At 51.3% G+C, this 15,309-nt stretch overlaps 1 protein-coding gene across 1 annotated transcript in view; it reads left to right on the top strand.

Moving 5' to 3' along the window:
• Positions 1–15,309, top strand: part of LOC145356181 (glutathione hydrolase 1 proenzyme-like) — a 101,910-nt gene that overhangs the window by 23,191 nt on the left and 63,410 nt on the right. The window contains exons 2-3 of the mRNA XM_080208790.1: positions 2,607–2,776; positions 12,377–12,507. Coding sequence (XP_080064916.1) covers positions 2,610–2,776; positions 12,377–12,507 — 298 coding nt within the window. The 5' untranslated portion in view covers positions 2,607–2,609. The remainder of the gene's footprint in view (positions 1–2,606; positions 2,777–12,376; positions 12,508–15,309) is intronic.

The raw sequence follows: 15,309 nt of genomic DNA, 5'->3' as shown, positions 1-15,309 counted from the left end.
ATTAAATATACTGACTATCTTTTTTGCTATTTGTGGGACTGTGCGTGCTAATTGCCTGGTGCATTTTTACACTGGCGAGGTGATAGCCCAGTGGTGTTAATCCAGAAACTCACCTGATGTTCTGGGGACTCAGGTCGAATCCCACCAGAGCAGATGATTTTGAATTCAAGAAAAAAATATCTGGAATTAAGAATCCATTTGTGACCCTGAAACCATTGTTGATTGTCGGGAGAAAAGTCATGGTCCTCTAATGTCCTTTGGGGAAGGAAATCTGCCATCCTTACCCAGTCTGGCTTACATATGACACCAGATCCACAGCAATGTGGCTGATTCTCAACTGCCCCTAGGCAACTAGGGATGGGCAATAAATGCTGGCCTGCCAACGACGATGTGGAGATGCCAGCGTTGGACAGGGGTGAACACAGTAAGAAGTCTGACAACACCAGGTTAAAGTCCAACCGATTTATTTGATAGTAAAATCACAAGCTTTCGAGGTTTGTCCCTTCGTCAGGTGAATGGGATGGATAGGATAGAGGTGGAGAGACTCTTCCCGCTCAGAAAGGACAGTAGGACTAGGGGGCACAGCCTCAGGATAAAGGGGGGGCGGTTTAGATCGGAGTTGAGGAGGAACTTCTTCACTCAAAGGGTGGTGAATCTCTGGAATTCTCTGCCCGTTGAAGTGGTGGAGGCTACCTCGCTAAATATTTTTAAGACGCGGGTTGATGGGTTTTTGATAAGAGAGGGGATTAAGGGTTATGGGGAGAGGGCGGGAAAGTGGAACTGAGACACGACAGATCAGCCATGATCTTATTGAATGGCGGGGCAGGCTCGAAGGGCTAGATGGCCTACTCCTGCTCCTATTTCTTATGTTCTTATGAATGGAGAGTTCTGGCCTCAAACAGAGCATATAACAGCACAGACAGTTTACAGATTACTGATTAGAATGCGAATCTTTACACCTAACCTGCTGTTCAAGTCTTAAAGTGGCCGACAATGTGAGTGGAAGGAGCACTGATCACAGGTTAAAGAGATGTGTATTGTCTCCAGACAGTACAGTAAGTGAGGTTTAGCAAACCCAGGCAAGTCACGGGGGTTACAGATAGTGCGACATGAACCCAAGATCCCTGTCAATCACCAGGTAAGACTGTTCCCTTCCTGTTGGCGAACACTTCAGTGGTCACGGGCATTCAGCCTCTGACCTTCGGGTAAGCATTCTCCAAGGCGGCCTTCACAACACACGACAGCGCAGAGTCGCTGAGCAGAGACTGATAGCCAAGTTCCGCACACATGAGGACGGTCTCAATCGGGATCTTGGGTTCATGTCGCACTATCTGTAACCCCCATGACTTGCCTGGGTTTGCAAAACCTCACTTACTGTACTGTCTGGAGACAATACACATCTCTTTAACCTGTGATCAGTGCTCCTTCCACTCACATTGTCGGCCACTTTAAGACTTAAACAGCAGGTTAGGTGTAAAGATTCACATTCTAATCAGTAATCTGTAAACTGTCTGTGCTTTATATGTTCTGTCTGAGGCCAGAACTCTCCATTCACCTGACGAAGAGGGGAAACCTCGAAAGCTTGTGAATTTACTATCAAATAGATCGGTTGGACTTTAACCTGGTGTTACCAGACTTCTTACTGTAGCCAGCGACGCCCACGTTCCAGGAATGAACAAAAAGAACTACCTGGGCCGCAAGAACAACGTGAACAGCACTGAGTGACTACTTTTGTCTTGTGACAAATGTTGCCAGGTTGGAAAGTGTCAACCTCAACTGTGCTGTATTGTCAATACCCAACCATTTATTTCCTACTGTGCGCCCCACATTTTATAGACTGTTTCAGTAATGTTCCCTGGCTTCTAAACCAGGGGGTTCATCACCGTCTTGTGTGGCAGGCAACCCCCAACCTGCTCGGTCTTTGGCACAAGAGAGGATCAAATAAAACGCCACCTACAAAAACACTTCTGTGAAATTGAGAACAGAACATTAGACTCAGTTATTATCTGACGTAGGGGGTAGCACAGCGCTGCTGCCTCACAGCTCCAGGGTCCTGGGTTCGATTCCCGGCTCGGGTCACTGTCTGTGTGTGTGCGGAGTTTGCGCATTCTCCTCGTGTCTGCGTGGGTTTCCTCCCACAGTCCAAAGATGTGCGGGTTAGGTTGATTGGCCGTGCTAAGAAATTGCCCCCTTAGTGTCCAGGGATACGTACAAAGAACAGAAACAGCCTGGGGAACAGGCCCAACGAGGGCGTGCCCCCATTTTAAACATTACCAGTCCCCCCCCCCTCCACCCATGATCTATGCTTACGGCATTCCACATGGAGGGAAAATTTATTAGCTCCAATCATACGTAGATTAGAGGGTATAATATGTCGGGATATTGGGGTAGGGCCTGGGTGGGATTGTGTTCGATGGGCCTCTTTCTCCACTGTAGGGTTTCTACGGTCTACGACTTGCGTTTTTAAGCAGTTTACAGATGTGGGGCTCGAACCACGATGGGATTTTATTCATTAGATAGTTGATTCTGATTTGGAATTTGTTAATGATTCCTGATACCCTCTCCGAGATCACACGCTTCAACCTCCACTTTTTCTTTCCCTTTAGAAAATGAATAGAAAGTCGAAACTGCTGATATTTTTAGTAGCTGTGATGCTGCTGGCTTTCATCCTCTCTGTGAGCCTGTACTTGGGGTTGAAACCTCGGGAAGGAGCGGCTTATTCTTTCAGCACAGCTGTGGTGGCTGCGGACTCAGGGAGATGTTCCATAGTTGGCAGGTGAGAGTCCGTTCGAGGAGGTTCGGCTGGCAATGTCTCTGAGAGGAAACAAAATCGTGGGATAGAACCCCTACAGGACAGGGAGAGGCCCTCCGAGTCTGCACCCAACACAATCCCACCTAGGCCCTACCCCCCCCATATATTATACCCACTCGTCCCTCTAACCTACACATCAAAGACAGCCTGGGAAACAGGCCCTTTGGCCCAACATTGGGCCTGTTTCCCAGGCTGTTTTTGTTTCTTGTACGTATCCCTGGACACCAAGGGGCAATTTCTTAGCACGGCCAATCGCCCTAACCCGCACATCTTTGGACTGCGGGGAGGAAACCCACGCAGACACGAGGAGAATGTGCAAACTCCACACACACAGACAGTGACCCGAGCCGGGAATCGAACCCAGGACCCCTGGAGCTGTGACGCAGCAGTGCTAACCCACTGTGCTACTGTGCGGCCCACTGACCTTCGCATCCCTGGGCACTAAGGGGCAATTTTTTTAGTGTGGTCAATCTACCTAACCCGCACATCTTTGGACTGCGGGGAGGAAACCCACGCAGACACGAGGAGAATGTGCAAACTCCACACACACAGACAGTGACCCGAGCCGGGAATCGAACCCAGGACCCCTGGAGCTGTGACGCAGCAGTGCTAACCCACTGTGCTACTGTGCGGCCCACTGACCTTCGCATCCCTGGGCACTAAGGGGCAATTTTTTTAGTGTGGTCAATCTACCTAACCCGCACATCTTTGGACTGCGGGGAGGAAACCCACGCAGACACGAGGAGAATGTGCAAACTCCACACACACAGACAGTGACCCGAGCCGGGAATCGAACCCAGGACCCCTGGAGCTGTGACGCAGCAGTGCTAACCCACTGTGCTACTGTGCCGCCCAATGCAAATAATCACATGTAAATAATGCAAAACCTTCCCAGAGAATTACAGACTGTTTATCCCAACCAATCCACAATGATCTGTATCTTCCTGTATCTCTAATCCCATGTGGCCACTTTACTATGTATCCCTTTACTCTACTTCCCTTCAACCATCTATTTTATTCTTAAATGTTGATATAATCTTTAGTTCATTACTCCAGGAAGCGTTCCCCAGCATTGAAAGCAAATAAAGGTCTTTCCTGATCCCTTCCTCAAATTTCTTACTGGCACGGTAGCACAGCGGGTTCGCACCGCTGCTTCACAGGGTCCTGGGTTCGATTCCCGGTTCGGGTCACTGTCTGTGTGTGCGGAGTTTGCACATTCTCCTCGTGTCTGCGTGGGTTTCCTCCCACAGTCCAAAGATGTGTGGGTTAGGTTGATTGGCCGTGCGAAGAAATTGCCCCTTAGTGTGCAGGGATGTGTAGGTTAGAGGGTGGGTGGGATATGGGGGTAGGGCCTGGGTGGGATTGTGTTAGGTGCAGACTCGATGGGCCGAAGGGCCTCTTTCTGCACTGTAGGATTTCTATGATTATGTGTGTGTCTCTTCACTCACTCACTGCTTATATCCATCCCATCCACCAGGGGGGAATTATTTACACAATGAGCTGTTTCTGATCTACTATACACATCGGGAAAGAACCTTCAAAGTGTCAGCAGAATCATAGTGGACTGAATGGCCTCTTGTGTTCTTTACTCAGAGGGTAGTAAGGGCGTGGAATGCCCTGCCTGCAGCAGTTGTGGACTCGCCAACTTTAAGGGCGTTCAAATGATCAGTGGATAGACATATGGATAACATTGGAATAGTTTAGGTTGGAGAGTCATTAGATTGGTTCCACTGGTCGGCACAACATCGAGGGCCGAAGGGCCTGTACTGCGCTGGAATGTTCTATAATTTTTCTCAAAGTCACCCCGTCAATTCCTGACCTAAAGAGGACAGCTCCAAAGGCACAGGGTGGGATTCTCCGATCTTATCTGAATCATAGAACCGTACAGTGCAGAAAGAGGCCCTTCGAGTCTGCACCCAACACAATCCCACCCAGGTCCTACCCCCATATCCCTACATATTATACACACTAATCCCTCTAACCTACACATCCCTGGACACTAAGGGGCAATTTCTTAGCCAATCAACCTAATCCGCACATCTTTGGACTGTGGGAGGAAACCCACGCAGACACGAGGAGAATGTGCAAACTCCACACACAGACAGTGACCCGAGCCGGGAATCGAACCCAGGACCCTGGAGCTGTGAAGAAGCAGTGCTAACCCACTGTGCTACCGTGCCGCCCAGTGGCCACCCCTCCACTGTAAGAAGCCTCACAACACCAGGTTAGAGTCCAACAAGTTTATAGAACATAGAACACAAAGAGGCCCTTCGGCCCACAAGTCACGCCGATCATATCCCTACCTACCAGCCTATCTATAACCCTCAATCCCATTAAATCCCATGTTACTCATCCCTCAATCCCACTAAATTGATATATGATACATCAATAAATGCCCTTCTCTGATCAGAACTCTCCACTCACCTGCCGAAGGAACAACGTTCCGAAAGCTCGTGGATTTACTGTCAAATAAACTGGTTGGATTTAACCCGGTGTTGTGAGATTTCTTACTGTGTTTACCCCAGTCCAACGCCGGCATCTCCACATCGTGGCCACCCCTCCACTGCCAGTGAAAACGGAGAATGTGACACTCAGCCAAGTTTTCATTGACTGCAGCAGCGCTGGGCAGTCCCAGCCGTGGGCAAGGTCGGCCGTTTACGGCGACGGGACTTTCCCTTCGTAGAAAGTTGAAGGCCTGCCCGGGATATTAATTGGATCGCTGCATCACTGGTTTGGTTTGAAGGGTGTTGTGCAGACAGTCTAAGTGACCAGGACAGTGAGCTGGAGAATGGGCTGAGAGTCACGGAACTCCACTGGCTAGGGATACATTGAGTGAGGAGCCTCCTAGCTTCAGGATTGGACTATAGCTGTCTGGCAGACTCCTAACAATATATCGATGTTGGATAAGCAATTTGCAATGTGAAGTAAAGGCCAATCATTTTGAACATTGTGATTGCAGTCAGTATTGAACGTGGGGCCTGTGGAACTCAATATTTAAAAATCCATGTAGAACATAGAACACTACAGCACAAACAGGCCCTTCGGCCCACAAGTTGCACCGATCACATCAATACCTACCAAGCCATAGAACTATCTGTAACCCTCAATCCCATTAAATCCCATATACTCATCCAGAAGTCTTTTAAAAGACCCCAGTGAGTTCGCCTCTACCACCACCGACGGCAGCCGATTCCACTCACTCACCACCCTCTGAGTGAAAAACTTACCCCTAACATCTCCTCTGTACCTGCTCCCCAGCACCTTAAACCTGTGTCCTCTCGTAGCGACCATTTCAGCCCTGGGAAATAGCCTCCGAGAATCCACCCTATCTATTCCTCTCAACATCTTATAAACCTCTATCAGGTCACCTCTCAACCTTCGTCTCTCCAGGGAGAAGAGACCCAGCTCCCTCAGGGAGTGCCGCACTGTTAGAGGGTTAGTGCTGAGGGAGTGCCGCACTGTCAGAGGGTTAGTGCTGAGGGAGTGCCGCACTGTCAGAGGGTCAGTACTGAGGGAGCGCCGCACTGTCAGAGGGTCAGTGCTGAGGGAGTGCCGCACTGTTAGAGGGTTAGTGCTGAGGGAGTGCCGCACTGTCAGAGGGTCAGCGCTGAGGGAGTGCCGCACTGTCAGAGGGTCAGTGCTGAGGGAGTGCCGCACTGTCAGAGGGTTAGTGCTGAGGGAGTGCCGCACTGTCAGAGGGTCAGTGCTGAGGGAGTGCCGCACTGTCAGAGGGTCAGTACTGAGGGAGTGCCGCACTGTCAGAGGGTCAGTGCTGAGGGAGTGCCGCACTGTCAGAGGGTCAGTGCTGAGGGAGCGCCGCACTGTCAGAGGGTCAGCGCTGAGGGAGTGCCGCACTGTCAGAGGGTCAGTGCTGAGGGAGTGCCGCACTGTCAGAGGGTCAGTGCTGAGGGAGTGCCGCACTGTCAGAGGGTCAGTACTGAGGGAGTGCCGCACTGTTAGAGGGTCAGTACTGAGGGAGTGTCGCACTGTTAGAGGGTCAGTGCTGAGGGAGTGCCGCACTGTCAGAGGGTCAGTGCTGAGGGAGCGCCGCACTGTCAGAGGGTCAGTTCTGAGGGAGTGCCGCACTGTCAGAAGGTCAGTTCTGAGGGAGCGCCGCAATGTCAGAGGGTCAGTACTGAGGGAGTGCCGCACTGTCAGAGGGTCAGTGCTGAGGGAGTGCCGCACTGTCAGAGGGTCAGTGCTGAGGGAGCGCCGCACTGTCAGAGGGTCAGTGCTGAGGGAGTGCCGCACTGTCAGAGGGTCAGTGCTGAGGGAGTGCCGCACTGTCAGAGGGTCGGTGCTGAGGGAGTGCCGCACTGTCAGAGGGTCAGTGCTGAGGGAGTGCCGCACTGTCAGAGGGTCAGTGCTGAGGGAGTGCTGCACTGTCAGAGGGTCAGTAGTGAGGGAGTGCTGCACTGTCAGAGGGTCAGTGCTGAGGGAGTGCTGCACTATCAGAGGGTCAGTACTGAGGGAGTGCCGCACTGTCAGACGGTCAGTACTGAGGGAGTGCCGCACTGTCAGAGGGTCAGTACTGAGGGAGTGCCGCACTGTCAGAGGGTCAGCGCTGAGGGAGTGCCGCACTGTCAGAGGGTCAGTACTGAGGGAGTGCCGCACTGTCAGAGGGTCAGTGCTGAGGGAGTGCTGCACTGTCAGAGGGTCAGTACTGAGGGAGTGCCACAGTGTCAGAGGGTCAGTACTGAGGGAGTGCTGCACTGTCAGAGTGTCAGTGCTGAGGGAGTGCTGCACTGTCAGAGGGTCAGTACTGAGGGAGTGCTGCACTGTCAGAGGGTCAGTACTGAGGGAGTGCCGCACTGTCAGAGGGTCAGTGCTGAGGGAGTGCCGCACTGTCAGAGGGTCAGTGCTGAGGGAGTGCTGCACTGTCAGAGTGTCAGTGCTGAGGGAGTGCTGCACTGTCAGAGGGTCAGTGCTGAGGGAGTGCCGCACTGTCAGAGGGTCAGTGCTGAGGGAGTGCCGCACTGTCAGAGGGTCAGTACTGAGGGAGTGCTGCACTGTCAGAGGGTCAGTGCTGAGGGAGTGCCGCACTGTCAGAGGGTCAGTACTGAGGGAGTGCTGCACTGTCAGAGGGTCAGTGCTGAGGGAGTGCCACAGTGTCAGAGGGTCAGTACTGAGGGAGTGCTGCACTGTCAGAGTGTCAGTGCTGAGGGAGTGCCGCACTGTCAGAGGGTCAGTGCTGAGGGAGTGCCGCACTGTCAGAGGGTCAGTGCTGAGGGAGTGCCGCACTGTCAGAGGGTCAGTACTGAGGGAGTGCTGCACTGTCAGAGGGTCAGTGCTGAGGGAGTGCCGCACTGTCAGAGGGTCAGTACTGAGGGAGTGCTGCACTGTCAGAGGGTCAGTACTGAGGGAGTGCTGCACTGTCAGAGTGTCAGTGCTGAGGGAGTGCCGCACTGTCAGAGGGTCAGTGCTGAGGGAGTGCTGCACTGTCAGAGGGTCAGTGCTGAGGGAGTGCTGCACTGTCAGAGGGTCAGTACTGAGGGAGTGCCGCACTGTCAGAGGGTCAGTGCTGAGGGAGTGCTGCACTGTCAGAGTGTCAGTGCTGAGGGAGTGCTGCACTCTCAGAGGGTCAGTACTGAGGGAGTGCCGCACTGTCAGAGGGTCAGTGCTGAGGGAGTGCCGCACTGTCAGAGGGTCAGTGCTGAGGGAGTGCCGCACTCTCAGAGGGTCAGTACTGAGGGAGTGCTGCACTGTCAGAGGGTCAGTACTGAGGGAGTGCTGCACTGTGAGAGGGTCAGTGCTGAGGGAGTGCCGCACTGTCAGAGGGTCAGTGCTGAGGGAGTGCCGCACTGTCAGAGGGTCAGTGCTGAGGGAGTGCTGCACTGTCAGAGGGTCAGTACTGAGGGAGTGCTGCACTGTCAGAGGGTCAGTGCTGAGGGAGTGCTGCACTGTCAGAGGGTCAGTACTGAGGGAGTGCTGCACTGTCAGAGGGTCAGTGCTGAGGGAGTGCCGCACTGTCAGAGGGTCAGCACTGAGGGAGGTGATGGTGGATGCCTTGGTGATTATTTTCCAAACCTCGCTGGATTCCGCGGAAGTGCCGAATGATTGGAAAACGGCTAATGTTACGCCGCTGTTTAAAAAGTGTAGCAGGCAAAAGGCAGGGAATTACAGGCTGGTTAGTTTAACGTCTGTTCTAGGAAAAATGCTTGAATCCATAATCAAGGAGAAAATAGCGAGGCATCTTGAGGAGAACTGTTTGATAGAGCAGACGCAGCACGGTTTCGTTAAGGGGAAATCGTGTCTGACGAATTTATTGGAGTTCTATGAGGATGTGCCGAGGAGTACTGTGCGCAGTTCTGGTCGCCTCACTACAGGAAGGATGTGGAAGCTATTGAGAGGGTGCAGAGGAGATTTACAAGGATGTTGCCTGGATTGGGAGGCATGCCTTATGAGGATAGGTTGAGGGAGCTGGGACTCTTCTCCCTGGAGAGACGAAGGTTGAGAGGTGAACCTGATAGAGGTTTATAAAATGTTGAGAGGAATAGATAGGGTGGATTCTCGGAGGCTATTTCCCAGGGCTGAAATGGTCGCTACGAGAGGACACAGGTTTAAGGTGCTGGGGAGCAGGTACAGAGGAGATGTCAGGGGTAAGTTTTTCACTCAGAGGGTGGTGAGTGAGTGGAATCGGCTGCCATCGGTGGTGGTGGAGGCGAACTCGCTGGGGTCTTTTAAGAGACTTCTGGATGAGTATATGGGGTTTTATGGGATTGGGGGTTATAGATAGGTGTTGATATGATCAGCGCAACTCGTGGGCCGAAGGGCCTGTTTGTGCTGTAGTGTTCTATGTTCTATGTTCTATCTTCATAAGGCATGCCTCCCAATCCAGGCAACATCCTTGTAAATCTCCTCTGCACCCTCTCAATAGCTTCCACATCCTTCCTGTAATGAGGCGACCAGAACTGTGGGGGTTGAAGTACAACAAGGCTGAGAACCCACTAAAAGAAATCTCAGGTAATTAGTAATACCGACCCTGTGGTAGTGAGTGTTTTAGTAAGTACTGAGCAAGTAACCAGCCATAGGGAAATGCTGGGGAGTATTCCATGAGTTCCCCCGTAGTTACACCAGAGACCAAAGGACACGAGGCATGGCTTTATGTAGTCCATAGAATTTCTACAGTGAAGGAGGCCATTTGGCCCACCACGTCTGCACTGAACACAATCCCACCCAGATCCTACCCCCATCACCCAATGCATTTACCCTAACCAGCCTCCCCCACCAACACTAAGGATCAACTTAAGCATGGCCAATCCATCTAACCCGCACATCTTTGGAGCGCGGGAGGAAATCGGAGCACCGGGAGGAAACCCACGCAGACACGGGGAGAATGCACACAGACAGTGACCCAAGCCGGGAATCGAACCCGGGTCCCTGGCGCTGTGAGGCAGCGGTGTCCACCGAAACTGGGTGAGTGCCTGTCTCGTGACCTTGCGCCTTTCGCTATTTCTCCACGGGTCGACAATGATCCCGGGTTCGATGATCCCTCCCAGCCCCGGTAGAACGATTTAGAGTCCAAGTCGGGAATTGGCTCTGGGTTCCTGGATTTATTGAAAGGAGAATATCGGAGAGGAAAACCCCCAGAATGAGCTACGGGTAATGTTCCTGAACCAGAATCAATGAGGTGGATTCTGTCATTCCATTCTTCACGTGTGAAAGTAAGAATTGGTTGGCGGGGTGGGGTAGGTGGAGGGACGGGGGAGGCAGGGTGTGGAGTGGGGCAGGGGACGTGGGGTGGGCGGAGGGGGGGAGGGTAGAGCTGGACCAGGAGGGACAGCATATTTGACCTGCTACATTTTCCAGTCTGGGTTAGTAAATGAGTTAGGAATGAGGAACACTGAGTGATTTTTCACATCCCGAATACGGCGGACTGAGTCACGGGCCAGGAATAAAACCTGGGACTCCGTCGCTTCGTGTTATACTTGCCCAGTGATCCTTTATTGAGGTAGCGATTTATTTAGACCAGTGGGGGAGCAAGAGGCAACTTGTTACCTGATAAAAACTGAACCCCTACAGTGCGGAGGGAAACAAGTTTGCCCATGGTGTCTGCACCAGGATAGCATTTTATCTGGCTTCTGTACATTTACCCTGGCCTCTCCCTCTAACCCGCACATCTTTGGACTGTGGGGGGAGACGGGGGACAGCCAAAGGAAACCCACGCAGACACGAGGAGAATGTGCAAACTCCATACGGTCTACACCCAAGGCTGGGATTGAACCCAGGTGCTGTGAGGCAACATTTAAAAAGAAAATTATTCGTTCGTGGGATATGGGTGTCGCTTCCTGGCCTGAATTTATTGACCATCCATAGTCAACCACACATTGCTTTGGCTCTGGAGTCCCATGTAGGCCAGACTGGGTAAGGATGGCAGATTTCCCTTCCCTAAAGGACATTAGTGAACCAGATGGGTTTTTCCAACAGTGGTTTCATCAGTAGATTCTCAATTCCAGATTTTTTTTTATTGAATTCACGTTCTACCATCTGCAGTGGTGGGATTTGATCCTGAATCCCCAGAACTGAGTTTCTGGATTAATAGTCTAGCTATAATCCTATCGCCTCCCCATGCTAACCAATGACCCACTGTGCCATCCTGTAGACAAATCAAACAGACACTAAGGGGCAAATCTTCCCACTATGGGAATGCTCACGGGTGAGGAGCGGACCATGAAGAGGCACTTTGGCCTCGGGTGGGATTTTCCAGGCAAATGCGGCTGGAAAATCCCACCCAAAATCTCACACTGATCCCATCGCAGGGTTGTTCTCAGGCAGAATGCCTTCACTGGAGATGGAGCTGGGATCATCTCATTAAACAGTACAACAGACTCAAGCGCCTGAATGGTCTCCTCCTGTTCCTAGCACCCATGGTAGCACAGTGGTTGGTACTTCGCGTCGTTAGTGTACGCTTAAACTGGACCAGCAGATGGGCACCACGACAGCTCAGTGACTATCACTGTTTGCTGTGCAGATACATGGATTTGGGTCGGTGCCTGTGGGAGTTTGCGCATTCTCCCCGTGTCTGCGTGGGTTTCCTCCGGATGCTCCAGTTTCCTCCCACACCCCAAAGATGCGCTCCTAGGCTGATTGGTGTAACAAGTTGTCCCTCAATTAGTCTCCCCTTAATCTGGTTTCCAATGGGGGAACCATAAGCATAGACATGGGTCAAGGGTGGTGTAGGAAAAACACATTGTTAAGATGCTCGTTGGACCGAAGGGCCTGTTTCCCGTGCTGTGTTGTTCTTTCTTCTTTGTACAGCTCCAGGGACCTGGGTTCGATTCCCGGCTCGGGTCACTGCCTGCGTGTGGAGTTTGCACATTCTCCTCGTGTCTGCGTGGGTTTTCTCCCACAGTCCAAAGATGTGCGGGTTAGGTTGATTGGCCGTGCGAAGAAATTGCCCCTTAGTGTCCTGAGGTTAGAGAGATTAGTGGGTGAAATATGTAGGGATGTGGGATCTGGGTGGGATTGTCTTTGGTGCAGACTTCGGCTCAGAAGGGCCTCTTTCTGCACCGTAGGGGTTTCTATGGCTCTATATTCTTCAATCTCTCACTGATTCCGTTGCAGGGATATCCTGAAGCAGAAAGGCTCGGTTGTAGATGCTGCCATTGCTACCTTGCTCTGTAATGGACTCCTGAACATTCACAGCATGGGAATCGGGGGAGGATTCTTCATGACCATTTACAATGCGAGCACAGGTAGGGGGGTCTCCTTCTCCATCTGTCACTTTGCCTGTTGGCCTGAGATTTCTCCATTCAACCCAGAAGAACAATCCTATGACTATTGCGGGAAGTTAATTTGCGATGTTTCCTGCAGTTGCGAATACTCAGTGAATTTAAAAAGATATGACTCCTTACGTGTGAGAGTGCAGGAGGTTGTCTCACTGCCCAGGAATTGAGCATACGCCTGGAGCTTGCTTTTTGTGTGTTGCACTCATCAAATACAAGTCCCTCCAGCCCAAATAGGTCATTGCTTGATGCCCTGGAGATCTGAGTGCCACGTGAGTGCAGTCGACGGAGCTCTGCAACTCTGGAAGATCCGGGGGATCTGCGTAAAGCTCGTCACTCTTTCATCCTGGACGGCCTAATCCCAGCTGAAGTGGACAAAATTGCGTGCCCTCGTAAAGATTGCTCCCCTGGCCTCGTAGATGCACTAATGTGGGGAAGCTTGCAAAAATCCTGCAGGGTGTTGGAGGCTTTGGAGAGGGTTACAGAAAAGATTTACCAGGATGTTGGAGGCTTTGGAGAGGATACAGAAAAGATTTACCAGGATGTTGGAGGCTTTGGAGAGGATACAGAAAAGATTTACCAGGATGTTGGAGGCTTTGGAGAGGATACAGAAAAGATTTACCAGGATGTTGGAGGCTTTGGAGAGGATACAGAAAAGATTTACCAGGATATTGGGGGCTTTGGGGAGGGTACAGAAAAGATTTACCAGGATGTTGGGGGCTTTGGGGAGGGTACAGAAAAGATTTACCAGGATGTTGGGGGCTTTGGGGAGGGTACAGGAAAGATTTACCAGGATGTTGGGGGCTTTGGGGAGGGTACAGAAAAGATTTACCAGGATGTTGGAGGCTTTGGAAAGGGTACAGGAAAGATTTACCAGGATGTTGGGGGCTTTGGAGAGGGTACAGGAAAGATTTACCAGGATGTTGGGGGCTTTGGGGAGGGTACAGGAAAGATTTACCAGGATGTTGGAGGCTTTGGAGAGGATACAGAAAAGATTTACCAGGATGTTGGGGGCTTTGGAGAGGGTACAGAAAAGATTTACCAGGATGTTGCCCTGGTATGGAGGGCATTAGCTATGAGGAGAGGTTGGAGAAACTTGGTTTGTTCTCACTGGGGCGGCGTTGGTTGAGGGGGAGACCTACAAGATTACGAGAGGCATGGACAGAGTGGATAGTCAGAAGCTTTTTCCCAGGGTGGAAGAGTCAATTACTAGGGGGTGTAGGTTTAAGGTGCGAGGGGCAAGGTTTAGAGGAGATGTACGAGGCAAGTTTTTTACACAGAGGGGGGTGGGTGCCTGGAACTCGTTGCCGGGGGAGGGAGTGGAAGCGGATACAGTAATGAGTCTTAAGGGGTGTCTGGACAAATCCATGAATAGGATGGGGATAGAGGGATATGGTCCCCGGAAGGGTAGGGGGTTTTAGTTCAGTTGGGCAGCATGGTCAGTGCAGAGTTGGAGGGGCCAAATGGCCTGCTCCTGTGCTGGAATTTTCTTTGTTTTTATATGACCTGTGGAGCCCTGTGTTGTCCCTGTTAATTCTCAGATACTTTTGACCAGTTTTATCCTGGTGCCCTTATTTGCAAAATGGACAAACACAAGTAAAAGTTCAACAAGTTTATTAACAATAACCCTACTAACCCTTCAATTACCCACATAAAACAAAAGGATACCCCGGGTTCAAGTATACTACCCACAAAGATGGTTTGGTTAAACTGCAGGTTTGATTCTCTGAGTCCCTCTGGTCTATTGTCATGAAGGTGAGTCTCGATGGCAGCTTCTTCCTTCCTTCTCTGGTCAGCCTTCTGAATGGTCAAGGGTCGCCTCCTTCATCGAGTCTTCTCTGCTGGTGTTTGAAAATGTGTTCCTTTATCCCCTGCCTGCTTGCCTTTCCAGAAACTTCTCTGGCTTCCGGCCAATGGGGTCCCAGGAGGGGGGTTCTAATACCCAGTGGGTTTCTTGATGTCTGCCTGACAGGACACCAGGGTCCACCCTCAGGTGTCCATCTCCATGCTGCTGCTTAATGTAACCTGTTATCAGATCAGCAGGAACTCTCGGTGACAGAAAGTCTGGCCCGATCCGGGCTTCGAACAATAGGCCGGTGTGTTTCAATGGGGTGAACGATCTCCTACTGAGTATCAGTAGGGAGCAGCGACCTTTGATGGGAGGTTGATGAATCAGGCCCAGACAGGTTTGGGTATTGTACAATTGGCCTGCCTGAGGTTTGACTGTGTTTGATTTTTAATATGCCCAATTCTTTAATTTAGAATATCCAATTTTATCAGCCTTAAAACTATAGAACATAGAATATTACAATGCAGAACAGGCCCTTCGGCCCAAGATGTTCCGCCGACCAGTTACAAAACAATGACCCACTAACCTAAACCAATCCCTTTTCGTCCATAAACCTATCCACGGATCTCTTAAACGCCCCCAAACTAGGCGCATTTACAACTGCAGCAGGCAGGGCATTCCAATCCCTCACCACCCGCTGGGTAAAGAACCTACCCCTGACATCCGTCCTATAACTACCCCCCCTTAATTTAAAGCCATGCCCCCTCGTGCTAGCTTTCTCCATCCGAGGAAAAAGGCTATCACTATTCACCCTATCTAAACCTCTAATCATCTTATATGTTTCTATAAGATCCCCTCTTAGCCGCCTTCTTTCTCACGAAAACAACCCCAAATCCCTCAGTCTCTCCTCATAGAACCTCCCCTCCATACCAGGCAACATCCTGGTAAACCTCCTCTGCACCCTCTCCAAAGCCTCTACATCC

This window comes from Carcharhinus amblyrhynchos, chromosome 20 (genome assembly GCF_965287045.1).
Source record: "Carcharhinus amblyrhynchos chromosome 20, sCarAmb.v2.hapA, whole genome shotgun sequence".
Taxonomy (NCBI): Eukaryota; Metazoa; Chordata; class Chondrichthyes; order Carcharhiniformes; family Carcharhinidae; genus Carcharhinus; species Carcharhinus amblyrhynchos.
This window is presented reverse-complemented; position numbering and strand designations above follow the sequence as displayed.